The 27,833-nt window shown below is 41.6% G+C and overlaps 1 protein-coding gene across 6 annotated transcripts in view; it reads right to left on the bottom strand.

Moving 5' to 3' along the window:
- Positions 1-27,833, bottom strand: part of Kat6b (lysine acetyltransferase 6B) — a 178,574-nt gene that overhangs the window by 20,895 nt on the left and 129,846 nt on the right. For 3 of the 6 annotated variants that reach the window (XM_034497409.2, XM_034497408.2, XM_076931229.1), the window contains 6 exons: positions 25,709-26,637; positions 24,572-24,693; positions 22,508-22,623; positions 20,113-20,254; positions 16,902-17,063; positions 13,696-13,789 (listed from right to left, as the gene is read on the bottom strand). In XM_034497409.2, the coding sequence (XP_034353300.1) occupies positions 13,696-13,789; positions 16,902-17,063; positions 20,113-20,254; positions 22,508-22,623; positions 24,572-24,693; positions 25,709-26,637 (1,565 nt within the window). The remainder of the gene's footprint in view (positions 1-13,695; positions 13,790-16,901; positions 17,064-20,112; positions 20,255-22,507; positions 22,624-24,571; positions 24,694-25,708; positions 26,638-27,833) is intronic. The other 3 variants (XM_034497410.2, XM_076931230.1, XM_076931231.1) reach the window with 3 other exon arrangements.

Genomic DNA, 27,833 nt, shown 5'->3' with positions numbered 1-27,833 from the left:
TGTTAAATCTAAGAGCCACGAATCACATAAATAAAAGGAACTCACACATACACGGTAATAGCTGAAGTTCATTATGATAACTTAATTCAATGCTACACTATAAGAGATCATATGGTAATCATTTACAAATCAAAGGACAGGGCACACACTCCGGAGGGTATATACGCCAAGGTGGAGGTGTGTGATTATGGACAAGTACACTGAACTGTAAATTCTGTAACTGTCTCTTGTAATTACCCTGCTGCAGAACAGAAACAACCCTCCCGTGCAATTTGCAGAGAAACAGAGACTGAGAAACACAATTACCTTTTCCTTGGTTTTAACCCTTTAGCAGCCATTTAATTATGTGTGATGAGGTCAAAGAAGGTTCATTTATGAAAACTTGGCAAGAAGGTATTTCAAAGAAAATTCTCTGAAAAGCTCCCAGTAGTGACGAAAGCTGGTGACTTCTTTTCAGAGAAGAGTTTTCTAAACTGTTTGTATTCTAAATGGTGTTTAAACCAAATTCACAAGCACCATTCATTTTATCTCTTCTCTAAAAGTACTTGCTATGGTCTGTAAGTTTTTAACTGAAGGCAAATGAAAAGCTTCAGGGTGGAAGGCAGGCTGGCACAGAGTCCTCTGATGCACCTCCTACTATGGCACAGAAAAATACAATTAACTTCCTTGAATTCGTGGGGAAAGGTCCTGCATTGGGCAAAGCACAGGGTAGGAAGAACAGAAAGCCATCTTGTTGTCAGCATGCCCCCTACTCTGTGTGTTTGTATGCGTATGTATATAGGGGGGAAAGAGGAGCCATAGGTCAACTCTGGGTGTCTTTCTCCTTGATCTCACCCAGCACAGCTTCATTTTGGCATCCTTGCCCTTTCTTCCCCATTTTCACGTCGGTCAGCACTGTTTCGTCCAAATTTGACAAATGCGCTCTAGAGGGGAAGAGGGTGTGCCCACTCACACTTGGAGTGTCCGAACAGAGAGCAAAGCATGAACACCGAGGTGGAAGGTCTCGGCTTCATCTCTCTGGCCTTCCACTTCATGGTAAACACATTTCTTTCTTATTATTTAAAAATTGTAAAGCTATTTCATATTTCTTGTGGGTATGACTATTTTACCCAAATGCAATGTCTGTGTACCTTGTGAGTACCTGGTGTCTATGGAGGCCAAAGAGGGCACTGGATCCCCTGAAACTAGAGTCACAGAGGGTTGTGAGATGTATGTGGGTTCTGGGAATTGAACCCAGGTCCTGTGGGAGGAGCCAGTACTTTTAACTTCGGATCCACCTCCCAAGCCCCAGAAGTATTTCTTCTCTGAATTTCTCACTTCATCACCCTTCAGTCTTCAATCATGCTTAAGGGTGGAGGCAGAAGTTACAAGAAGGCCATTCTCTAAGAGATTCAACTCTTGAGGATCTGAGTCTAGGTGATGTTTGGTGCAATTGCTTCACATAAAAACAGCTTTGCAAACGCTGACAGGAAGCTGGTACCAAGCACCAAGCACTTATGTACTTAACGTTTCTCATGTAGAGAGTAAAGGTGAAGAACTATCTCTCTTTACAACACCACTGATATAATGCCACCAATAAATAGAAAAGGCTGTCCAGTTTTAAGAGTTACAGCCATAAAACAAATGCCATAGGGTATGTGACCTCCCACTTTAAAAGAATGGCTTAAAACAAAACATGGCTCCAACAAATACAGACAACCACATACAATGCATAGCTCAGTAGACACCAAAAGCCAGTAACTGTCCTTGTGACTGTCACTTAGGGCAGTGACACAGAATTTGCTGATCACCACCAAGGAATCTGCTGTCTGTCCTTGGCAATCCCCACTCCCCTCCCTCATAAATAACCATTATCAGGCCCTTTACTAGCGGTCCCTGATAGGTTGTTATCATTCTTACTATTTTTAGATTTATTATTTTTGTTTTCTCTGTGTAGCTCTGGCTGTCCTGGTACTATCTGCAGACCAGGTGGGCCCCAAATTCAGAGACCTGCCTGCCTCTGCCTCCCAAGTGCTGGTATTAAAGGTGTGTGCCACCACCACCTGGTTTAGATTTATTTATTGCATGTGTCCGTGTTACTATGTGCATGCCTGGTGCTCACAGAGGCTAAAGAGGGCACTAGATCCTTTGGAACTGGAGTCACAAAGAGTTGTAAGCTATCATATGGATGTATGGCAGGATTTTTCTTGTCTAATTACATTAAAATATTAGTACAGCAGGAGGCCTGTGATTGGACAGGGAAAAGGGAGGAGGAGCTAAGAGTTGAAGAGAGGGAGAGTGTCTGGAGAGAGGGAAGGAGCAAGACAGAGGATGGACAGGAAGATCCTGATCCCATGTGGTTTTAAACAGCTACAGGTAGTTATGAATCGGACAGAATAATTGGGTTAACTTGTCTAATCTAGGTGGGCAGCTTGTATCATTATCAATTGGCCCTGAAATTATTGTGTGGGCATCGAGTTGAGAATTTATTGTTATATAAATCTGACTGGTTAATTATAAGCTTCAAGAGTTTTGATTTTACCGGGTTACTGGGCCAATACCATATCAATCCACAAGGTAGGTAGTCATTGCATGGGGCTGGCATGGCAGCGACCCCACCAAGGGAAATAAGCAAGTTGGGTGGAGACATCTGGGGGGTGTGCAGGCCAGAAAGGCTGCCAAAATGAGAACACCCCACTAGAGGGTTACTGGAATGTGGGACTGCCAACTAAGGGGGTTACAGCTGAGAAGGAACTAGTGGCTCCAGAGACAAGCGAACTGGATCTGGGAGCTGGGATATGTTGAGTGGTTGCTGCGGGGGCTAGCTAGAGAAAGAGGTGGCCACGGCCAGAGCAGAGAGTTTCGGCACTAGTGCAGGAAGCCTGTCAGTCCATTGTTAGACATTAGCTGGCTCAAGCGTGGGAATGTGCTGGCTCACTTTTTTAATAGTTCTTGCAACATGGATGCTGGGAATTGAACCTGTGTCCTCTGGAAGAGTAGCCAGCACTATTAACCACTGACTGACATATCTTTCTGGTCTGTATTATTATCATTGTTGTTATACCTTTACTACCAAAATATCCAGGTGCTAATGTAGTTATGTCCATTAAAAAAAAAAAACCTTAATTTTCTTTTAATATGTGGATTCCTCCCTCTACCCCATTTCTTTCCTATCTGTTCTTGATCTTGGGGCTTTCCTGTGGCATTTTATTATTGTTCAGCATGTTCTTCTATGTCATTTCCAGCAAAACAGGGTGGAAGCTTGATCATGCTCTGTTTGCTCCTCTTTGTGCAATCTACAACTATGGTGTTCAATGTATGGATCCATTAACTCATGGGAAGAGATTGCTTTCTTCAAGCACCACTTGGTCACCTAGTGGTATAGCTCTTAGAGGGGAGACAGGATAAACACTTCATTTACCAGCTTCAAGACAATGAACTGGCTCTTTTCATTGTTTAGATTAGTTCTCAGTATCATTATAAACTTCTGAATTTAAACATCTGACAAGTTTCAATCAGTTATAATTATCTTTATTAACAAACTGCCAGTGAGGCCTTTAAGGTAATTCTTGGGTTCTTCTCATATGCTCCTATTAATTTTTTACTTCCTTACTTCCCAGAATGACAAGAATGTGTGTGTGTGTGTGTGTCTGTGTGTGTGTGTTAGGCATCAGTCACAGGTCAACTCTGGATGGTCTTCCTAGATCTATTTTCTACCTTATTTTTGGAGACAGGGACTTGCTGAATCTGACTGGCCAGCCAGAGAGCTCCAGGCGTCTATCTGTCTCTCCTTGCTCCTCACTTCCCCTAGCACTGAGGTTATAGGTGTGTACCACTGCACTGAGCTTTTATGGGAATGCTAGAAATGTAAACTCAGGTCCTCATGCTTGTTAATCAGTACTTTAATCAACTGGTCCACCCCCCTATTCCAGAACACTCTTTTTTTTTATATAAAGAACCCTACCTAGTTCCCAGGTATGCCATATTACATTTTCTCCCAGTTTTAGCAACATTATCTTTAGTTCCTGCTACAGTATAACTGTGTTGCACACTTGTTTAAATATAGACAACATATTGTTACATAAATAATTAAGGTATTTAATCTACTCAATAACTTATATACTTTGAGAATATTAATTTAACACAATTTTGTTGAAGAAAGGGTATTCTTTAATGTTAATATAAAGATGCAACATAAATAATTAACAACCTTAAGTTTTTATGTTGTTAAACACAACAGTGTAATATGATGTAGTATAAAACTATGTTAAACTGTATTTCTATTTCTCTAACATAACTCTAAGCAAATAAAGAAAAACTTTCTCCCAAAACACACATGTATTTTTTTTTAAAGGAGCAAGTAAGAAAATAAAACCACCTTCTGACCACATTCTGACCACATTCTGACCAAGTCATCTGCATTACTAAAATTATCCTGAAGAGGTAAGCAAACTTTTATAGTAGATTGTTTTTTTTTTAATATTTAAAAAAAAAAAAAACCATTAAGCCCATTGGTTCTTTTATTAGCTTGAAAACATTTAAGGGTAGCAGTTACCTTGGAACCAAAATCAGGAGAGCACTAATTTTAACCACTAAGAACAAAGCTTGTGTGATCTTGTTTTGCCTTATAAATATCTTAACTGGGCCAGTGTAGGGAGTTGGAAGCACTTCCCACTGTGAAGCCTCAGGATACCCCTCACACCTAGCACTGCAGAGCTGAGTCATGAACCCTGTGCCTGACACGCCACGGCAAGGACTGGATCATGTACGCTCCTGGCTGCATCTGAGGCCACCCTGGGCAAAGTCTGGCCAAAACATGTTTGCAGAAGGAAGGATAAAGGTATATATATGACAAGACAGAAGGCTACGAGAAAATCTCAGATCAAGAGCTAATTCTGTCAGAAGTTGTCTGGGTATACTTGGAGGTGCTCCCAGCGGTACAAAGAGCAGAATCAGACACTCATTTATTCCCTTAACAGATCTTTATTACATGCCCATTATGTGACAAGCACCATGCTTATGGCTGAGCATTCAACCCTGCAAAAGTCCCTCTCTTCAGGATGCCACTGCCAACTGATGCTTACTGATGATCTGAATGGAATTAGCCCAGTAGTGAGTTCCAACATGACTCACTGCAAATGCCCACTAGTTAGCAATCTGAACAAAGATCACACAGCAACAACATCCACCTGCATGCCAAAACCTGAAAAAGTCTGAGCTATGTAATGCAAAGCAGTGGTGTTCAGAAAAAAATGAGATGGCAGACCATATGTTTCATTTTCACAATGTTTTCATTCTATACAAACTATTTATTTGTTCTTATTTATGATAAGCTTAGTTTCTTTGAAAAAAGATACATAATCCACTGGGTACACCACCTCATGCAACACATTTCAATACATCAGTAACAGTCAACCTCTGAATAAATCACCACAAACTCAATTTTCAACTTCGATATTATCTTTAGCATATTAAAGTGTATCACAGATCAGCTCTATGTACTAAAACAGTCCTGGCAAAGGCTTTTAGAGAAACTTATTACAATGAGAAAATAAGGAAAGATGCTCACCTTCCTTATTATATTACAGACTAGACTCTATTAAAATGTCATCATTACATTTAATTGCACAGATTAAAACAAGTCTTCCAATGACAGTGGCTGGCCCACGATCTTCCAAGTGTCAAGGGAGAGGTCCCTATCCGAATCTGGAAGGACCCCAACACCACTTCACAAGGTGAATTCTCTTTAAGGATTGTTTTATTGCACTGACTGGGGGAAGAGTGGCAGAGAAGAGGAGCAGATAGCGCTGACTTGATAGTTTCTGACTACTAACACTGGAATACTCCTTCTAAAATAAATGTGCCAAGAAATGAACTATCTGATAAGAGTAAGGGAAAGATAAGCAACTACTTCTATCCACCTGGACCCATTCTTGGGTTACCTATGAGTACCACCCTGAGTCACCCACATAAGCAAAGATGCCCAGAGCCCCTCGCTGGAGAAATGTGATCTCTCAGCATGGCCCAGTATGGCAAGGACAGTTCTGAGCGAAACTCGGTGTGTCACAATGCTGCACTCACTTGTCCTATGAGACAGGCTGGTGGCTCCGCACAGCTCTGCTGCAACAGACAGATGCTTGCCAATGGAATCCAAGCTACTTCTTACAAGAGACAAGCCAACATCAAACATTATTTGAAAAAAAAAAAAATCAGTTTCTTGCAGATTGAAATCATGTGCAATTTCTGGTTAAGCATTTAAGTTCTACTATAACTATGTGGAAGCTCTTTTAAGAACAGCAGCCTATTCTATTTTGCTTTTTTGTCTGAGACAGGGTCTTATTGTGTAGCCTAGCTTTCCAGGAACTTGACATATAAACCAGGCTGGCCTCAGATCCTCAATGATCTTACTGCTTCTCCCTTCTGAGTATTGGATTAAAGTAAAGACAGGTACCAGACTCAGCAAGCAACTTTTTTTTTTGCCTCCTGCATTATTGTGTGTGTGTGTGAGTGTTTGGCTTGCATGTATGTCTATTCACCATGTAGATGCCCAGTATCCACAGAGGCCAAAGAGGGTGTTGGTGTCTTGGAACTGGAGTTATAGAAGGTTGTTAAGAGGCCATGTGGATGCTGAGAACTGAACCTGGTCTTCTGAAAGAGAAAATGTGCTAATAACCACTGATTGATCTCAGCAGCCTTGAAGCAGGCCATTTATAAACAAAATACTTCTAATTAAAACTGTTCGTTACCACTATCTTCATGCAGGTGCTCGAGTATATATGTAGGTCAGAAGGTAACTTTCAGGGTCTGGTTCCCTCCTTGACCCTCTGGGTTCCTGGGAGTGAGCTCAGGTCATCAGGGTCACACAGCAAGCACTCAAACCAACTGAGCTAGTTATCTTGCTGACTCTAGAATCTATAATTCTAGTTAGTGGGCTTTTAGTCTTTTAGCTAGGAAAGTGTAACTGATTTCACTAAATGTCTTTTATGACTTTGTAATAAAAACTGCACCTGGGTATTTTTTGTTTTCACTTCAATCTTTCTCATCAGTGTTCCCTAACACATATGTATGCACACACACACACACACACACACACACACACACACACACACACACACACACACACACACACACAGAGTGTCCTAGTCTTTACAGTTTAAAAAACAACCCCACAGTCATGTTGCCCCCCAGATTGGATGGAAAGGCAAGCTTTCTGAACCACCCTTCTCCCTGCTCTGTGTTTTTTTGAGACAAGGTCTCATTCTGTAATGCAAGCAGGCCCAGAGCCCATGGCAATCCTCTGTCTCAGCCTAGAATAACAGACACGGGCCAGCATTCTTGGGTAAATTCACTACTTTTTAAAATTTCCTTTGTGTTCTCTCTCTCTCTCTCTCTCTCTCTCTCTCTCTCTCTCTCTCTCTCTCTCTCTCTGTGTGTGTGTGTGTGTGTAGAGGAAAGTTAGGGGACCCTTTCTGGACTCAGATCTCCCTTTCCACCATGACTCCCTCCATTCACGGAATCAGACTCAGGCTGTCAGGTTTGTACAACAATCACTTTTACTCCTAGCCCTGGACTCATTTTGTTCTTTTTTTTAATTCCATTTAAGTTACAGTCCTCCAGGTATACTTCTTATATCTTTTCCTTTGGGACAGTGAGGATCTATGACAGTTTTTTGGTGTCTCTGTGTGTCACTTTCCTCATAGTTTCCTGTGAGAATTGAGCTCATATGTGCAATTCAGGTGACACACAGGAAGTGTTTCACAAATCTCAGCTGTGCTAGGATAAGCGCTGAAAACACTTGTCTCTTTTGTCTTCTGTAGCCTCAAAGTCCCTGGTCCCAGCCTCATTTCCCTACACAGCACCCCTTGGCTGCCCTTACTCCAGCTGTTCTTTAGCGAGTAGCACTGCATGCCCAGTAACTTCTACTAGCTTTTTTGTAATGCAGACCCCGCGCTGAGCACAGGACTCCACGAGTCTTTAATCTGTCTGCAGTGGCCACAACATCTAACATGCATGCTCATGTAGTCATGCTCTGGGGCATGTCAGTTCCCTAAGCTTGGAGTTCAATGTTCAGCCTGGCTTGTTAGCATGTGACTTTCTTATGAACTCTGAATACAGGCTACACAGATATGCTGTATACAGCCACTGTTGGCTGACAAGTCAACATGGACACCAGCCAGAGTTTTTAACATAAGTCACCAGTATTTAGGTATTCAGTGGAGTGTACCTCAGGCACCCCCCATCATTAAGGCTTGAAATGGTGAGTGGGCCAAGCATAGCTCAGGGTTTTAAGAATGCTTACTTTAGTTTACTTCCAAAGGACCCAAATTCAGTTTCCAGGACCCATGTGGCAGGCTCACAACTGCCTGTCATACCAGCTCTGGGGGGTACCTCTGAGGGATCCCATATTTACATGTACACACATACATGTAATAAAAAGAAAATAAATCTTAAGGTCTCTGGCCTCCACATGTGCTAGGTATGTGATATTTATGCATCTATGTGTACACACACTCGTGTGTGAGGAGAGCAGAATACTAGAGACAATTCATTATGTACACAGGGAATCAACCGTGTATATCCACAGGATGTGTATCAAGAGAGTCTTTCTGTACATCAAGTGATTCCTGATACAGACTAAAAAATGCAAAAGAACAGAATCCAAAAAGCTATAATGTTATATGTTTTATGCAAAAAATAGGTAAGAAAGCGCACACCTACATGCTCATTAGTACAAAAAAGAGAGTAGGGAGAACCTAGAGATGAGTGTAGCCAGTGACCTATGGGGAAGGGAGGACACCACTCTGCTGTCTGTCTGTCTGTCTGTCTATCTATCTATCTATCTATCTATCTATCTATCTATCTATCTATCATTTTTATGTGGATGGCTGTTATGCCTGCATGTGTATCTGTCTGTGTATCATGGAAGTACTTGGTGCCCACAGAAGCCAGAAGAGGGCCCAGATCCCTGTGGAACTGGAGTCACACAGTTGTGAGACAGTGTGTGGGTTCTGGAATCTTTTGTCAGCAGCAGTCAGTGCTCTTCACTGCTAGCTCATCTCTCCAGCCCCTGTGAAATTCAATTTTTAGGTAAGAATTATGAATGGAATTGGGAAAGTACACACCTGTTATTCTAAACTCAGGAAGTAGGGAAAGGAGGGTCACAGTGAATCAAAGGACAGTCAAGGTTATATGAGGCCCTGTCTCCAAACACTGAATTAAAAAAAAAATTACATGAATGAAATTAGGAGGAAAAAATGGGAGAAATGGTATTTGCAAAATCTCAAGGCATCTTCTTACCAGACACTAATTACAATGACTTGGCAGGTACTACTCTGGAACGTGGTAAGCACCTTAGCTTACCATGGTACTTCTCCCCAAAGCTTATCATCCAAATCTAATAACGATGAAATGTCAGAGAAGTCCCAACAGAAAGGAAAGTGCTATACAGAGCATGTCCCTTACACTTTACAATGTCCAAGGAACAAAACCAAAACAAAACCATTGATAGCTGCAGATCTTGGGAAATTTAAGACACCCAGTGAATGATTATGGTGAGAGATGTTCTCATATGTAACATGGGAACCCACACTGAGGTGTTTCCCTCAGAAAGGACAGCAGGAAACACTGGCAAGACAAAATCAAAACCAAGCAGGCTCACTGATGCAGAGTGCCGAGCCAACAGGGATGTTTTGGTTTTGACAGTGTGTGGGGCTCGGAATAGAGCACCTTTAAAAATGGACTAACATGTGGTTCATCCTCATCACAAGTCAGGAAACAAACATACGAGAGAGAAGACTGAGAATAAGAGAACAGACACGACAAATGCCAGTACTCAGGGGATCCAGGTAAAGAATTCATGGAAATTCTAGACACAATTTTGTAACTTTTCTCTCAAGTCTGAATTTTCTTTCAAAATAAAGAGGGAAACAGTGAAATATATAAGGCATTGCTGGGCAGTTCCAACAGCAGGAGCAGGCCACGGCTCAGGAAGGAACATTCTCGATCCCAGTGCCTAGTTGTTCCCGTGGGAAGAACAGCTATTTTTCTTGTCTGTGGGAGGCAAAAAGTAGCAGAAGTTTTGTGGGAAGTGGGCTTCTTTGAAGTCTTGACATGTCTGGTGAGGGTGGAGAGTTTGTCTGCGTGTGTGTAGGAGGGCTTTAAAGTTTTTGACTAAGGGAGAGGAAATCTCAGAATCCAGGAGGAAAAAAAAAGGATGTGATATCACCTCTAGCCGGTGTCTATCACTCTTGGGCCTTCACGAACCCTGAGTTAGTCTATGAGCAGGCTGGGTACTGGTACCTTTTACACACTGACAAACCCCAGACAAGCTATCCCAGAAATAAGAGACAACTTCTTGGAAGGGTAGCATTTGGGCCTGTAGACAACCTCATTAGTTCTCTTACTGTACTGGCACCAAAGTATTGTGCCTGCATTCTTCAGACTCACAGACACACAGACACAGACACAGACACAGACACAGACACAGACACAGACACAGACACAGACACAGACACAGACACAGACAGACACAGACAGACACAGACAGACACACATGCACACGCACACGGACCATATCTAAAGTCCAGGTGCAGGTGAGCAGTCATAGCTTCCTCTCCCATATGTTGTTTCCGTTTGCTAAATTACAATCATCAGGACTTCCCTACTTTACAGTTGATCTGACTCACTGAAAATACAACGTTGATCAAAAGGTCCCAGTGTTAAACAACTGAGCCCAAACCATTAAGAGGTCCCTTTAATGGAACAGAACATATTTTAGAAACCTTCCAACCCCTGCTTATCTTTCTTGCCCAAAGTACTGAACTATGAGGCAAAATTGATGAGAGGTCATGTGTTCCTTCCCCTCCCTCTGGAAAGCCTGGATCCAATGGTTCTGGAAAGATATTTATCTACCATTATTTTAAGTGACTCCCAAGGAGAAGCTATTAATTTTTCAACAGCATATCCTGTCTTTACAATGGTCAGCCAAGGAATAATTCTGGTTTTAAAGTGAATTTTTATTGGGCTTACACCCGTTCCCTTGTTTTCTTGTGAGTACTGTAAAACTCTGAGGGAACAATACCAATTCCCTTTGAACTACTCCCCACCCCTATCCCTTTCAGTGCCAATAGGGATTGATTCCAGAGCCTAATGCTTGTTAGGCAAGAGCTCTACCACTGAGCCACATCCCCAGCCTCCCTTTCAACTATACTAAAAATCTTTCATCACAATGCTTAAGCACTCCAGTGGAGAGACAAGGCCAAGGGTTCTAGAACACTAAGCCTAGTCACATCTAGTATGTGGCACTCATAACAATGGCCTCAAATATCCCAGAAAATATTCTATTGTGTTCTATATTTCATGTTTGAAATAACAGGGTAGTGATTTGGAATGGTCGTGCACACCTCGAATCTTAGCACATGGGAGGCAGAGGCAGGCAGATCTCTGAGAGATGAAGACCAGCCTCGTCTGCATAGTGAATTCCAAGCCAGCCAGAAGTATAAAGTGAGACCCAGTCTCAAAGGAAAGAAAAGTTCAAGTCCACCTTGTTTTTTTCATATCTTACACTGAACTTTTAAGATAGTTTTGGCACTTAAAGGGAATGCTTTTTACCTGGGTTATTCATACATGTACAAGGCCAGGAGGCCAGATTATGTCCCCTGTAATTATATTACTGTATTTAGAGCTTGTCTTTTTTACCTGGTGTTACCAGTTCCTTTATAATTTAGGCATCACTTTAGATATCGTCAAATCAGTTCATATTAGCAAAACCACATTTAATACAGATTGTCATGGGAACTATGCTGACCCAAAAAAGTATCCAAGGAGGTCATGGTAAGTCAGAAGCATGGTATACTAATGTATACAAAAGGACAAACATGGTCTACTCATGCTTGTATAGAACATGGCTGAGACAGTATAAGATAGAACTTACAAAGACAGCATCACAGAGAAGAGGTTCTGGCGTTGTTACCAAATGGGCATGATTTGGAACAGGCAAGAAGAAGGGGCCATGACAGGAAAGGCCATGCACAGAAAAATAAGAAAGAGAAGCAAACTACTGAGTCAAAAAGCTTGAAAGGTGGCCCGGAATTGTATGCTGCAAAATCCCTTTAGTCTAGAGACACAAGAACACTGTCACCAGTCTTAGGCCTGTATGACTGTGATGCTTCCCAGAAAGTGTAGTTATAGATGAGCTTCTGTCTCATGGATAGTGACTGTAAAATACTCTATAACAAGACAGGTAATTCTGCCTTTCCAAATAGCTGTAGCAGGTATTTAACTTGCATGTTACTATCTCTAGATAACTGGAATTAACTCTCCAAATGTATCCTCAACCTTACATTTATTTATCCAATATAAGCAAGGAGGAAAAAAAAAAAGCTATGCTTTAAAACTTATGTAATGACGGTCTTTGGATGTATACCCACTTGTATACCACCAAGCACTAAAGCCACACAGATGGCCCTGTTCAAACCCAGAGGAACACAGGTAAAAAGACATGAATGCAGGAAAGAGATTAAGTAGCAGGCAAGGGGGCTGGACAAGGGAGAGGGAGAGATGAGAGAGGGCAGGAGAGGAGCAATCAGTGTATTATGTACAAGTATGAAGGCACCAAAGAACGATGATTTAAAACATGGAAAAATAAAAAGGAAAAAGAAGTTGATTATAGCTAGGAGTCTGTAAAGGGAAAATAGTGAGCCAGTACACCATCCTTCTTGATATAATTAGTCTCCTGGATAACAAGGCCAGAACAGTAAGACTAGGAAAATAAACTAATAATTGGAAATACTATCTGAAGGTATAAAAATAAACAACCCAAAATATTTTTTTAATTTTATATTTCTATGTCAGTAAATTATACAAAATCAGTCTAAATTTTTATTATTTTATCTGCAGACTTCAACACTTCAGACTCTAATGATGCAGATTCAGAACCAACATACTTCCTTATGGACCCTCACAGCATATTTACATGGAAGGTCTTGTATTTCCTGTACATATACTCAAATTTCCTTTATCCAGCTAATAATCTACAAATCCATGTGCACAGGATTCTAAGTGACAGACTGTCATAATGCTAGAAACTACTATCATCACAGGGTGCTTGACATTTACTTACTCAATATAACAAAGCAAGATGAAAAAGGTAACTGATTAAGAAGCACAGTCACTGCGTATTGCAAGCATCTAGCTTTAACCCAAGAGGCTCAGAAGATACAAGTGCATATAAATCAAGCATTTCCTGAGAAACTTCTTGTTACAAACAACTTCTGTAACATCAAAAGGGAAAGTAACAGCGCTTCCTTCCTTTAGGTGAACAGGCTCTGTTTATCCCTGGTCTCTTTTGCTCCACAAAGATTATTTGACAAAATTCGAGAAAGCTAAAACAATTTGTAACTAACAATTGCTTGTGCTTTAATCACCAATAACTACCTAACGCACTAATGAGCACAGCGCCACAGAACTCTACCAGCTCATTCCAGGTAACGGCTTTCTGAGCCAAGGGCACTGTGGCGAGATCTAGTCTCATTTTCTCAGAGTGTAAGTGGCAGGAAAACTGTCACGTGAGGAAGATCTTCTAACTCATGTGAATATACATAGAAGACCCATTATGTACTGATTACAAAGCAACAACACAGCGGGTTAAATAAGACTTTATGTGGTACAGTTTCCTGTAACAGCTATCAGCTACTATCAAAAAAGCCAAGTACTTACTGAAATCAATGAGAAAGCGTCCGAATCCTTGCCTTTGGTGCTGGGGCATGATCATTATGCAGGACACATTATACTTCTGCTGGCAGAGCTTTTCCTATGGGAAAAAGAAGCAGAGCAAGCATGTCATAGCTCTGCTGCAGTGGGCGATTCCAAGCACCTGCCGCTGTCCTTGTAAAACTATCCACTGAGGTCAGACAGTGGCTTGGGTCAGGACCAACCAGAGTAATCCTACCATGCTAAATCAGATTATCAAGTAACAACGAACCATCCACTCTGGCTATGCTTCTCAACTGTATCCTTTATTCTACAAAGTTAGGAACATAAACTGCAAATAGGAAATCTAGGAAATGTGTGCAGGGTGAAAGAACACCCACAGTAGAAAACGACTGCTCTCTTTACTCACACAACTGGAGAGAGGGAGAAAACACCACACACTCCACCCAGTCCATCCAGTGGAGTAAGCTAGGCTTTGGTGGGCAGCCCTGCTAAATGATAACCTACAATTCCACAATGGTAAGTTGTCCTCTGCCTCTGAGCAAATGCCCCAGTGGCACCAGAATAGGGGACGTGTAAGTGGATATACACACAAATGTGTCTCCTGGGAATCAGAAGGCCAAGTAAAAAGCTAGAGAAATAATTAGTCTGCATCTCAAACCGAGAAAATCAAACAACAAAAAAGACACCAACAAACCTCAAAGCCTCTGAACAATAGTGCGATGGGAATCCTACCAACAGCCTAAAACCAGGAGGGAGTCTAGGTAGAGGGATAGCTCTGAGAGCTAAAGAGTTCACAATTGCAATATTGTAGTCACAGTATACAGATACTACCAAAACCTACACAGCAAAGATCTGGAAAAGGCTTCTAAGGCCATGAGTGGCCAAATATAAACCACAAATGAGGCTGCTCACAAATAGAACCACATCAGAGGCTCACTTCAGAACACTCAGATCTTTAATGAACTGGTTTCAAAGACCACAGGAAACAACTGTGGAAAAAAGTCTAAAGGGCAGGATGAAAGAAGATGAGCCCCACTTTTGTGTACTTGTCTGTGGCATCTCTAAAACTCGAGGAAGTAACCAGAGTGCGTTGTCTCTGGAAGATAAATTGCCCATCACTGAACGTGCACACCAATAGTAAAGGCTCAAATAATTAATTTTACTGTGCAAAGTAAGATAAATGGGTCACTCGATATAAAAAGAGATGTACTCTGGGCAAAGAGAATTTATATCCTTGATGACAGTCTTTTCTCTGTCCAGAACTGCTCTCACCCCTGAGAGTTCACTGAAATATAATCCAACAGCAATCTGCTTCCCTTTCTTAATAGATGTTCCTGGGCTGGGGAGCTAGCCCAGTAGATAAGTGCCTGCTGTGCCAGTGTGGGCCTGCGAGAGTGTGAGGCTTAGAACCACATTCAAAAGAAGGTGAGTCAGGCGGTGGGATCCCAGCACTCAGGAGGCAGAGGAAGGCGTTTCTTGGTAAGTTCCAGGCTAGCCTGGTCTACAAAGAGAGTTCCAGTAAAGCCAGGGCTGCTGCACAGAGAAACTGTCTGGAGTGGGTGGGGAGAGGATGTGGTGGTGCAGCCTTTAATCTCAGCACTCAGGAGGCAGAGACAAGTGGATCTCTGTGAATTCTAGCATAGCTAGAGCTAAAGAGTAAGATCTTGTCTCAAAAAAACAAAAACAAACAAAAATCAATGAACCAAACAAGAAAGGAAGGAAGGCAGGTGGGCAGGCAGGGAAAATAGCTGCATAATTATACTCCCAGGGATGAGACAGGAGGACCTTTGGATGGTGTATGCATCTGGGTGCAGGGGGGCATTGAGGGATATATAATGGGACAGTCTTGCCATGCAGTCTAGGCTGACCACAGACTTCTGATCCCCTTGTCTTAGCCTTCTGAGCATTTAGATTAGAGGCATATGCCACCACACCGGGCAGATAGTCTAGCTTCTTATCTCCTGTGAAAACAGCACTTGTATGGAGTGTTTCATGAACATTAAAGAAAAGCAGATCCAGCTGGGCAGTGGTGGCGCACGCCACTAATCCCAGCACTTGGGAGGCAGAGACAGGCAGATTTCTGAGTTCTAGGTCAGCCTGGTCTACAGAGTGAGTTCCAGGATAGCCAGGGCTATATATACAGAGAAACCCTGTTTTGAAAAACCAAAAAAAAAAAAAAAAAAAAAAAAAAAAAAGAAAAAGGAAAAAAAAAAAAGCAGATTCAATAAAAGTCACTCATCTGCGGGGTATCTGGATAATTACTGTCTCTGTTTATGTAACCATTCTTCAGTGCACACCCTAGGAAAAGTTTAACACCTAGCAAACATGTTCAAAAACAGCTCTCTTTCAACTTGCATGAGTTATCAATAGCAGTTTCTGAGCAGAAGGTGAAGGAAGAGCTCTGAACCAGTGAGAGATGAGCCACTGCACCTTAGTATGCAAGACCCTCCCCATGTTGACAGCTAGAGACAGGCAGGTTTCCTATAGGCAAGACTCCCTTAGAACATAAAAAGTACAGCACAGATCATGAGATGCAACAGTGGAAAACCAGTCATTTATCAGCTTGGCTATCAATTGCCGGTGGTATTTTCATTTTTTTTTAAATTACATTTATTCCATGGGGTGTGAGTGGGAGGCAGGGTGGGGATGCATGCATGCCACGGTGCATGTGGACAACTTCTGGGAGTCAGTTCTTTCCTACCAAGCTGGTCCTGGCTCTTTCTCACTAGCCATCTTCAGCAGCCCCCAGCCCCACCAATGCTCTAACATACTGGATACCGCTGACCTCTGAGAGTAGGAATGAGCCAGAGAGTCTGAAGTCAAAAGTGCTACATCACAGAAAGCCTCATTTAAAAGGAGAAAGAAGCTTAACATTTGGAAATCAAAGCTGCTAAGCAGTCAGAAGGGGGTAATTAAATGTCACATGGTCGATGTTAGCATATGGTGCTAGGGTCCTTTACATACTTCTTAGGCACCATTTTGTTGTTGTTTGTTTTGGTTTTTTTTTTTTTTTTTTCTCTTCAAACTGGCTTTAAACAAAAAGCTGAGTTTATCAGAAGCATGAACCACTTACTCAAATTATTGTCATAAAAAAAAAAAAAAAAAACCCAAACCAAAACAACAACAACAAACCAACCCTGTTCAAAGAACTGAGCTCCAATAAAAACATTTGCAAGAGAGAATGAAGGTCATGCTGGCTCTCGGTTTACCTTAGAGAAGTATCCAACCAGATGACAGCCTTTTTCATCATTTTTTGTAAGGACATAAAAAAGGAATGGCTCGACATCATAATACAATGTTTTGTGGTCCAGGAAGAGCTTGGCTAACAAGCAAAGGTTTTGGCAATAAATTTTGCTCATATTCCCATCAACCTAGCAAAAGAGAAACAGACAACATTATTTAACATAAAAGTATCATTAGAACATAAACTTTCTTCTTCTGTATATCATTTTAAAAAGTATGTAATTTTATTTCTAAATCCTACACTTTAAGATTAAAATACTCCATTAAACAAAGACAGTGTTAACCAGGGAACAGCTGTTACTTGCAGAGTCAGAATTCCATCTTTCCTCTTGTTAAGGTAAATTCAAGACAGCTAACGTCTCCTTAAGCTCCTTCAGGAAACAGCAACGCTAGCAAAGTCACTTTCGCTTGCAATTTATTATGAGTTAAAATTTATCAGGCATGCCCTCTTACTTTTAAATTGGAGCCAAGTAAATCTGAAAATTAAATAAACAAATAAAAATTTCATCATGCATGTTAAATTTCTGTTATTTTCAAAAGGACTTCAAATAAGAATAAAAAAATGAACTGCCTGCGTTATTCTGATTCTTCACAAGTGTGGATTAATAGCAGAGGCATCCATTTTGGTTTTATCCCAAGTATCATTTTAATATAACTGGAGAAGATACAATCTCTGTGTTGGGAATACTTGCAGAGAGAGTCAGGTGAATTTAAACCTATAGTAAGTATCATGATTACAGTCTACTTCTCTTCAAAATAAAAGACTCAAGCTGGGACATTGAGGCCTCCACAGGAGCTAAAGCACAGACACCAATGTCTTTGATCAAATGTAGTGACTTGCTGAAACAGAGCCAAGCAGACCCTGCGCTCTTCTTAGGGGAGACAAGTTTTGCTAACCCGAGCTCTTTAACAATGAACTTGACCATTCCTGGGTCTCCTGTGGACCATACTGGTTCTTATACTGCACAAATTATTTTTAGATTTCATATAACTATTTCCCTTGGACAGAACCTTAGTCCCACACATAGCAACATAATCAAATATAGGCAACTGGCGCTGAGGATACAATTCTCTCTTTAATTAAAGGAGGTTTTGATGTATTTGGGAGTATGGTCCTTTTGGAAACAGTGTTGTACATACGAAATAACATCAATGTGCATCTGTGCATCAGAAACAGAAATGAAAATGCTGAAACAATCTCTCATCAATTCAGAAAAGTCTAAGAAAAGGACAGATACAGAAGAAACTCACGAAACCTGTATTCTGTGATTACTGTTTACTCTGTTTACTTGTTTTTAAGTCACAGGAAAGATCTACAAGTTTCCCTTCCATAACTGGTACCTTCCATCAAGAAGCTAGACTAGGGCCCTGAGGCATCCTCCTCACCCTCAGTGCAGGATTGAACTACTTGTGGGGCACTTTCATCTCTGTGCTTTCCAAACACATGGCTGACAAGACTGATTACCCTGCCCAGATGACTTCCTGATAGATTAGAGCGTCCACACACTGGCTTCCTCATGATGATTTATTCAATAATTACTTAAGGCAAACAGTGTGTTTTGCTGTCTGGGAAAAGATGAACAGTCATTTCAATTTTCTTTTGGTTAGAGGGAAGGCAGCCAAGGCTTCAGGAAAGGAGCAAATGGTAAAGCTGACACAACACAAAGGTTCCCTGAGAACAACTCTGTACCTTGCCACCTTGCCTCCTCGGGGCCACTGGAGTGGCATCCTAACGGTATATCAAGCCGGGTAACCTACACTTGGCTATTCTTCACACCAGGAATACTCACTAGGAACCGGTCCCCACTTCCCACCCTCTTTCTGCTCATGGATATGTGGCTGTGACTAGAGAGAGGCATTTTTGGTTGTCACAAATGGAGTGGCAGCACCACCAGCAACCCGGAGGTAGATGGCAGGATGGTGCTAAACACCTTAAAATGTATACTACAGTCTCTACACAATATATTATTCAGCTTGAAATGTCACTAGTACTTGGGCTGAGAAGCCTGCGTTTGGCCTTTAATAAGAAGTAACAGTGCAGCCTCACAAACAATTCCATTTTTCACTAGAAAGAGCAGAAAGGTGCTTTTAAAAAATACCATAGCCGTAGTTACCTGACCAGTCTTGAGAGGGGGAAAAAAAACTGTCTGAGAAGGCTCTTAGTCACATGAGAAACTGATGACCTTCCCTTTGTTACAATGGAGAGACACTGCAGTTCAGAGAAGAAAGCAGACACATTGGAACATGGGCATTCTGAGAGAGATACCAAAGGACACTGGGTCTCAGAAAAAGAAGATATCATGTCTGCTGTAGAAGGAAGGCTTGATCCAAGACCCTGAAGTGTAAACAACACACCAAGATGGTAAAAAAGACGACAATACAGCCAGGCACAATGCAGCTACAGTGAGGAAGGAGGATAACGGTGAGAACAGAAAGTAATCCTATGAACAGACGGGACCAAGAGAGGAAAGCTTGGAGCCCTCAGTATACAACTGATCAGCTATACTGGATCCCCAAGCCTGGCAGAAGCCTGGCTGAACAATAAAAATAAAGCAAAGTCTTACTGCTACTACATCAATTCTGAGAATACAAAATGTCTTCAAGAAACCCACAATGACATCTACGTGAACACAAGGGCTTCCTGTGAATAGGAGGGTTCTCTGGGGTAGCTGTCCACAGAGATGGGGGAAGAGTCCCTACATCTGCTGGGATCTCGCCCTGAGGATTTATCCACCCTGGCAAGAACTGGATGGAAGCACAGGTGTTTGTGTGCTAAGCAGATATGTACAGCTGCTCAATTCCCTGGAAGAGGGAGTACCTGCCAGACGCTGGCTGGAGCTGCTAAACAAAGCTAATTTCTCCTGCCAAAGAATGTGGAATTTACAAAGAGCCAAGGAGATCACTAAGTCACTGGTGAATATTGTGCCGTAGAAAGGGACTAGAAAAAGCCAAAAAAGTTGATGTGATGGAGTAAGAATTCTTCATCAGTCTAAATGGTTGCTTAATGTGATTAGATAGATATTCCAAACCATGGAGCTATTTTAAAGAACAGTGTGGATTCTAATGCCAAGACTGAACACACACTGTACTATCTATACACAAACCATCTAAGTACACAGTCAACAGTTAGGAATATTAGGGTTCAAAAAGATGATGTTTTTGTTTATACATGCTTACCTCAAATACTGAAAGGTCTTTCCTTCGGTAAATTTCATTTGCTGGAGGATGAAACCATCCACACTTTTTTGAGTGTCTTAGCAAAATGTTTTTACTCTTCATATATTTAAGACAGAATTCACACAGGTAAAGCTTTGGTAATCTGTCAAAGTTTAAAAATCAGAGAGGCTATCAGAGTGACTGTATTGTTCAAGAGAGAAAAGCTAAACATTGTTCAGTGTTCTCTAAGACATAAAATGGCTATAAAATCTTTTGATAACATTTTTAAAAAGGAAAAAGAAGCCAGGTATAGTGGCATACACTCTTAACCCCAACAGTGGGTGTCAGAGGCGGGAGGGAGAGGGTCTCTATGAGCTTTAGGTTAACCTGGTCTACACATCTAATTTCTAATTCCAGATCATCAGTCAGAGCTACATAGTAAGAATCTGTCTCTAAAAGGGCACAGTGTGTGTGTGTGTGTGTGTGTGTGTGTGTGTGTGTGTGTAAAATGTAATAGTCTAAAGTAGTTGATGTAAGGCCAACAGTCAAAAGATCACATTTGTTTTCTACCAATTCTACTGCTGGTCTAATCTTTAAATTAAAAAGTGATTTGGGTTTCTGTCTGCAGTTTTATATTCTTAACTTAGTTATTTGCACGCAGTGATGCAGAATTACTAATCACACATTCTTTTTTTTTCCCCCCATGAGACTTGGGCAGAGCTGCACGGGACACATACAGGATTCGAACATGCGGAGGCAGCGAGAGAGCAGAGGGCCCATGCCCTCTGCAGGCAGCTGCCTTAGCCACTGCACCACCGCTGGTTCGCTCGCACATTCTTTAATTTTCTGAAAGTAACGGTACATAGCACCAACAAAGGACTGAGGTAATGCTATAGACATCTACTTCAGTGATCCGGCCATTAAGTCTTTCCAGACACTTTAAGCTATATGCACATATTACACAAATTATGCACACACATGTTCATGTAAATACGTGGTATCAAGTGCTATGCAATATGTACATGAGTTAGGCAGACACAGACCTCACTCTGTCTCCTATTGACCTCATCATTATTCATGAAATCTCAGCTCAGCTCCACTGAACCTTAGAATCTTCTTCTTCTTCTTTTTTTTTTTTTTTTTAAACATAACCATTTTTTGAGATGTGACCTCACTTTGTAGTCTTGTCTGGGCGGGTAAAAAACCCAAGATTCTACTAACACCACATGACTTGATGTGAGCACCAGAAGAGAAGAAATGTTGGGTGATACGATCGGTTAGAAAGACACTTTTAGAGTTAATCTTAGCTCAACATTTTCTCTTCTTTTTAAAATGTTGGCTGCAAATGGCTTTAAGTGATTTGGGAAGAGTCTAAAAGTTCTTGCTGCCTACTACTTCCTCTTATTTTTTTCTTTTTTGATTTTTAATATTAGATTTTTTTTTAAAGAATTATTTATTTATTTTATGTATGTAAGTACACTATTGCTGTCTTCAGACACACCAGAAGAGGGCATCAGATCCCATTACAGATGGTTGTGAGCCCTCATGTGGTTGCTGGGAATTGAACTCTCAGGACCTCTAGAAGAGCAGTCAATGCTCTTAACCACTGACCTATGTCTCCAGCCCTTCCTCCTATTTTTCTATTTTGCTAAATTTCTGGTCGAACCATGAAAAACTGAGGTATGAGAAATTATCGACAAAAAAATCTATATCCTTTAAGTAAAAGAAAGCCAGTATAGGAAATCTATCAAGCACCTCTAAATGACTATTGTTTTTTTCTGATTTGGTTCTATATCAATCTAGCAACTGTCCTATTAACCAAACAAAATAAGATGGCCTTGAGAGTCAAAAAAAGTTTATTTATCTTGTTTGTTTGTTTTTTAAGACAGGGTTTTTCTGTGTAGTCTCGGCTGTCCTGGAACTAGCTCTGTAGACCAGGCTGTCCTTGAACTCAGAGATCTGTCTACCTCTGCCTCCCTGAATACTGGGATTAAAGGTGTGTGCCACTACTTCCTGGCTCAAAGAAAAATTTATAATACATGTGGTTCTAACAGTACAAAAACACACTACAAATGTAAGCTGATGGCAAACACTTCTGACTGACTACCAAAATTTATGTTTGTTTATTCATTCATTCATTATTTTTTTGGAGACAAGTTCATGGCTATCAATAGAATATGTACTGACAAAGATGGCCTTCAACCTCTGATCTGCCTGCCTCCATTCTGAGGTGCTCAAGTGCAAGGTGTGCACACCATGACCTGTTTCATGTGGTACTAGGTGATGAAACCCGGGCCTCAGCATACTCAGCAGGCCTCTCCCAGCTGAGAGGCATCCTTGGAACCCAAGTGGACTCCATTCCTGCTGTAGAACCGAGCTTTCCTTCCCCACACAGCCTGCCAGGCTCAGTCCGTACCTTGCATATTCCTGTGGGTAAGGCGAGGAGTACCAGGTTTGGATTTCGTATTTTCCGAACTCTATTACTGAAGGGTACCGACCACAGTCTTCCACTCCACTTTCACACTCTATTTTCTGATAAACAACAACAGCAACAAATTATGATAAAATACAAGTTCCAAGAAGAGAGAGTTATTTCATTTACATTGTTTCTCCTTTTTCATCTGAAGCTACCCAAACATGCCATTGATCTTAATTATGAATCTTCATGTTGTTAAAACAGAAAACATTAAGCATCTTTGTAAATAATTCATATGCATGCAAAATAATATCCTAACAAATATGCCAAATGGGTAATAAGTGTGATGCAAGTAAATCCCAAAGTCTATACAACATACTGCAATGCATCTGAACTGCAATTAGGAGATGGCACAGCTGCTGCTCCATACCCTTGCAGGTCCCTGCTCCTACAGGAAGTTGTATGTCAGCTGCTGTGAGTTATCACTTGTGCTGTGTGAAGTGGAGAAGTCCTGTTTCTTCCCCTTCTCCCAGGAAGCAAGCTACATGAGCCTGCACAGTCACTGCAGTGGCCTCAGTGTCTTCTATGCTGTCTGACATATAAAAGAACATATTTCTTGAACAAAACCCCTAGCTTTGGGGCTGGCAAGATGCTTAGGTGAGGTATTTGCTGCCAAGACTGATGATCTGATCTCTAGAACCCACATGAAAGAGAGAGAATTAATTCCTGTAAACTGTCCTCTGACCTCCATGCCTGTACCATGGCACTGGTATGTGGGCCCCCTCTCCCCTGTCAAAGAGATTAATTCAATTAAAAAAAATAAGCTTTGTCATGTTATAAAGGGCTTTAGAGTTGCATTATGTTTCAGACTGTGACTACTGTCCCTTACTTTTGTGTAGGAATATCCTCACTCCATACACAAAGAAAATTTAGAAAGAGAGAAATCTGGCATTTGCTTTAACTGAAGGAGAACAAACATGAAGTGTTCTGTCAGGAGCAGCATAAGGAATGACAATCCATGAGTTCTTCAGCTCAAAGGCACCAGTCTTCAGCATGAATGGATGCTGCTTAAAAACAAAGCTAGAAGCCCACAGCAGATAGCATGACCTAAAGGGAATAGGGGATGGCTGGCCACACACTACTGCCTACTGACAGTAAAACACTGTAATTACTTGTATGTCTTTGAGAAGTCTAGAACCTTACTTCTTACTGTCTGCTGGCAGTAACCAAGTCGAGCTGACATGTTAAGTGGAACCATTTAGAGAAATTAGTAGACAGTAAAAATGAAGATGACTTCAATTGATTATAAAAGACAACACTTCGCTCATCAATGCCAGAAAGTTAAAAATGGACACATTTTCATATGGCTGGCCGTCTGCGTTAGGACTATGGTAAACTGAGAAGGGATGTGCTTTTTGGTTATAATTTGAAATTGTTATTTTCCAAATGTGGACAGAAATTACTAGAAACCTTTTTTAAACCTCTGTCTTATCCTTTATTCTGTGTTTGAGCATGCATGCATGTGTGCACCCAAACACTGCGATGTGCTTCTGTGTGGGTCAGAGAACAACTTTTGGAAGCTGGCTCTCTCTTCCCAACACGAGTTTCTGGGATTGAGCTTGGCTGTCAAGTTTGCACAGCAAATGCCTTTACCCACCAAGCCATCTGGCTGCCACTATTATTGTTTTTTTTTTTTTTTCCTCTATGTAGCCCCAGCTGCCCTAAAACTCAATCTGTAGACCAGGCTGGCCTTGAATTCAGAGATATGCCTGCCTCTGCCTCTGAAATGCTGGGATTAAAGGCGTGTGCCACCATGGTCAGTTAATTATTATTCTATCTGTATAACTAGTACTGCTTTGGTCTGTTTTGTGAGCTCAGTTGAGTCTTCTCCTATTTTGAAAAGAAGAGCTAATTCTACATTTATTGCTATAGCTAAAAAAAAGGGGGGAGGGGCATAAGCATTAACAAGTCGAAAAGGACATTACAGACACAAAGGACCCTATAGCCTCACTGCAAAGGTTAGGAACCGACTCTCATTACTGCTATGTGGGATCTGGGCCTTACCTCCCAAGACAGTTCCTGGGCCTGCTTAAAAACGTCCAGATCTTCTTCAGTCACGATATCCTTGTTTCCCATCACATTTACATCTGTACTTTCTTGTTTGATGCTTATTTTAATTTCAGTATCTGTCATTTAAAACCAGCAGAAACTGTGTTCACTGATTTGAAGCATGGGTGACCAGTGCATATTACCAAAAATGGTACTGAATTAGCACAGTGGGCAATGGGATCTCTTTTTGCATTGAGCAGTATAAGCTTATATAGCTAAGCCTTGCTCACAGACCCAGCAGTAGCTCGTTCCCATATATATACATATACATACATATATATATATATATATATATATATATATACATACATATACATGTATATGTATATATATCACTGTTGCCTTTCTATAACAAATGAGGGAAAGTAAGAACAATACAAAACAAAACATTTTTTCCAACCAAGATAAGAAGTGATGACTAGTTATAACATTACCATCATTAGTTTTGAGCTCATAAAATCTACCAATTTCCAAATGACATATTTTGGCTTTTTCTTGGATAAAGGGTAACAAATGTAATGGGCCAATTTGTTCACTGAACGTTTGAAATCGGTTTCCTCCCTAAGGTGGATGGGTACACATGCAATCACACTCAAATCCAATGCACACTCCACAGAATCACGGATCAGGCTCTGTTGAGACGGAAGCAGGATGAACTTTGTCATGAGAAAGCAATGGAGCAGAGAGGGAGAGGCAGAGCTGACACCTGGCTGGAAGCATCGCCAGGACACACCAAGGCGACACTGGCTATGAGAGGCAGCATGGGAGAGAGAACGGCAGAAGCATGGCAGTGGCTATTCATGCGGACTACAAAGCCAGGAGCAACGCTATGAAGGTATCTGGAGGGGGAGTGCCTAGTGCCACTAGGAATGGAAATAACTAACAGAAGGCCAGAGAGTTATTAGTTGGAAGAACACTTTTGGAGGTTTAGTCAGCATTAGGAAAAGGTCAAAGTCTTACTGCATGTGTGTCAAAGTGAGGAGGACAGAGAAGAGCTAGAGCCTAGGTCATGGACAGGAGTTGGTTTCTCAGCTCTCTGGGGTTGGGGGAGGGCGGGCGCAGGTTGGGCTGGAGCTTTCACCTTTTGCTTACCATTATCCTGATCAGGGTTAATCCTTCCGTCTGCCAAGCTCCCCTTCCCTGGTGACGGGGTCCCCATCTGAGGGGTCACTTTATATTTTAATCTGCCTAGCATCCTGTGCTTTTTAAGAAAAGTTGTTCGCTTGAAGTGAGCAATGGCTTTAAAAATATGTCCTCTAGTCATCCCCCAGCTACAGGAGGAGCGAGAGAGAAACCTGCTCCTAAAATCTCTTTTTCCAAAGAAACGGGCTTTAGCTTTTGCCGTGGAAGAGAATTCAGTTTTACGACGCATGCGTTTGGGTGGTGCATAACTTGGGTGTCCCTTTTTGCGAGACTGTCCCTGAGTGGTATAGATATGAGAAAGTCCATCAAAGAGTGCCTTCAGCTGGCTGTTGTTAGTAAGACTGCTAAAGGAGGGCTCACTGGACTGGCTGGAAGAGCTCTGGGTAGAGGTAGAGGAGGTGGAAGTGCTGGACTTTTGTGAACTGGGGCTCTGACCAGAGATGGGGGCGGGGGGCGGAAGTGCAGAAGGTGGAGGTTTTAGCTTTTGTGTGGTACCTGTAGCCAACACATGAGAAGTGCATGACTGTTTCTGAGAGACCTTTTTCCTTGGACGATAGTGCTTTGAAAAGTCTATTATTTCACCTCGGGATCTGCGACCATCAGGTGATGGTGTAAAAAACTTAGTAAGGCCATCAATGAGCCCTTTGGTTTTCTTGTTAACTTTAAGTGTAGAGGCAGAAATGTAGGTGGAGGAGGTGGTGGTTTTGGTGGTGGCACCAGGCCGGGTGGGGTCTGTAACAGCCAATCTGCTGCTTGAGTCCTTCCCAGACGCAGCATGACCAGATGAAGGTGTGGTACAGACTTTAGTCTTTTGACCCCTACCAGGTGACCCCCTTCCTGTGAATGCATTCATGGATCCTTCATCACTGGTTACAGACCTAGGCAAGAATTTAGAGAATAGTATCAGCATTAAATAACAGAACTATAAAGGCATCTAATAACAAACCTATAGAAACTAGGTCATAGTCAATGTACTTGAACTTGAGAAGATTCACTGCAACCTTAAGAATGGGTTTTGTGGGTGCCACCACCTATGTGTTGCTTGGCTGGAAAAGATAATAGATCCTACTTGTGTGTCAGGGTTCTCCAAGGGCCTGTCTGACAGGTACCAGGAGAATCCATGTGGACCCAAGTACAGTACAAGGAAGAAGAATTTTGCAGATCCTAAAAACACCCAATGCTTTCGGTATAATTAGACAAAAAATAAGTCATCCCCAGTGTCGTTACAAGTAATTATGATTTCCTGAAGTGTCCTTTAAGAAGTCGTAGGGGAAGTAGGTCACACGTGTGATCCAGAGTAGAAGAGTACCCTCAATTCTAGGTAGAAGTGATTTCTCACTTAGTTTGAAAAACTATATAGGGACACTTTGGGTATGTCTATAAATTTGTACTAAAAAATAAGAATAAAGGTAGACTCCTCTAGTTTATGCTATGCATGATAAACAGCCAATAATACTAGGAGAAAAGACAACTACAGCATAAAATATCGCTGAAAAAAGGACAATTGCAAAAAAACAAAAACAAAAACAAAAAACTGCAGAAATGATTAAAGAGAAGCTGCGGCAGGTGGAACATGGCACGGGCAGTCTGGTGGAGAAGCAGCACATTGACCATGGTCAGTACCAGACACTGGGCGCAAGGACCGCTGCCTCCTACTCTGACTGACATTTCACTTCGTGTGATGTTGGGTTCTGGCCGTATTGCTGTAGGAGGTCACTCTACAAACACAGCTGCCGACATGAATGGCAGCTGACCGCACCTCCCTTGGGCAGGACTTGGGAAGCTATTCATGTTGCAGGAGAAATTTATGCAACAGAACCATTTGCATATGATCATGACAATGCTGAGGCTCAGAGTTATTCATTTAGCTGAAAGCTAATGGAGAAATGGAAGCCTGAGAATGGTATGAACAAATTACCAGAACACCTTAAATAATTACAAATAGAACATGTTTTAGTGCCTATCTTGTACACAAAGATTTAATGAACCAATTTCTGTAAGGTTCATCTGAGGTGGCTCAACTGCCAGGAAGTTTGCCTGGTACCACTATTTCAGCCAAATCAGGTGAACACTG

This window comes from Arvicanthis niloticus, chromosome 3 (genome assembly GCF_011762505.2).
Source record: "Arvicanthis niloticus isolate mArvNil1 chromosome 3, mArvNil1.pat.X, whole genome shotgun sequence".
In the NCBI taxonomy this organism is placed as follows: Eukaryota; Metazoa; Chordata; class Mammalia; order Rodentia; family Muridae; genus Arvicanthis; species Arvicanthis niloticus.
The sequence above is the reverse complement of the archived record's forward strand: the minus strand, read 5'-3'. Positions and strand labels throughout refer to the sequence as shown.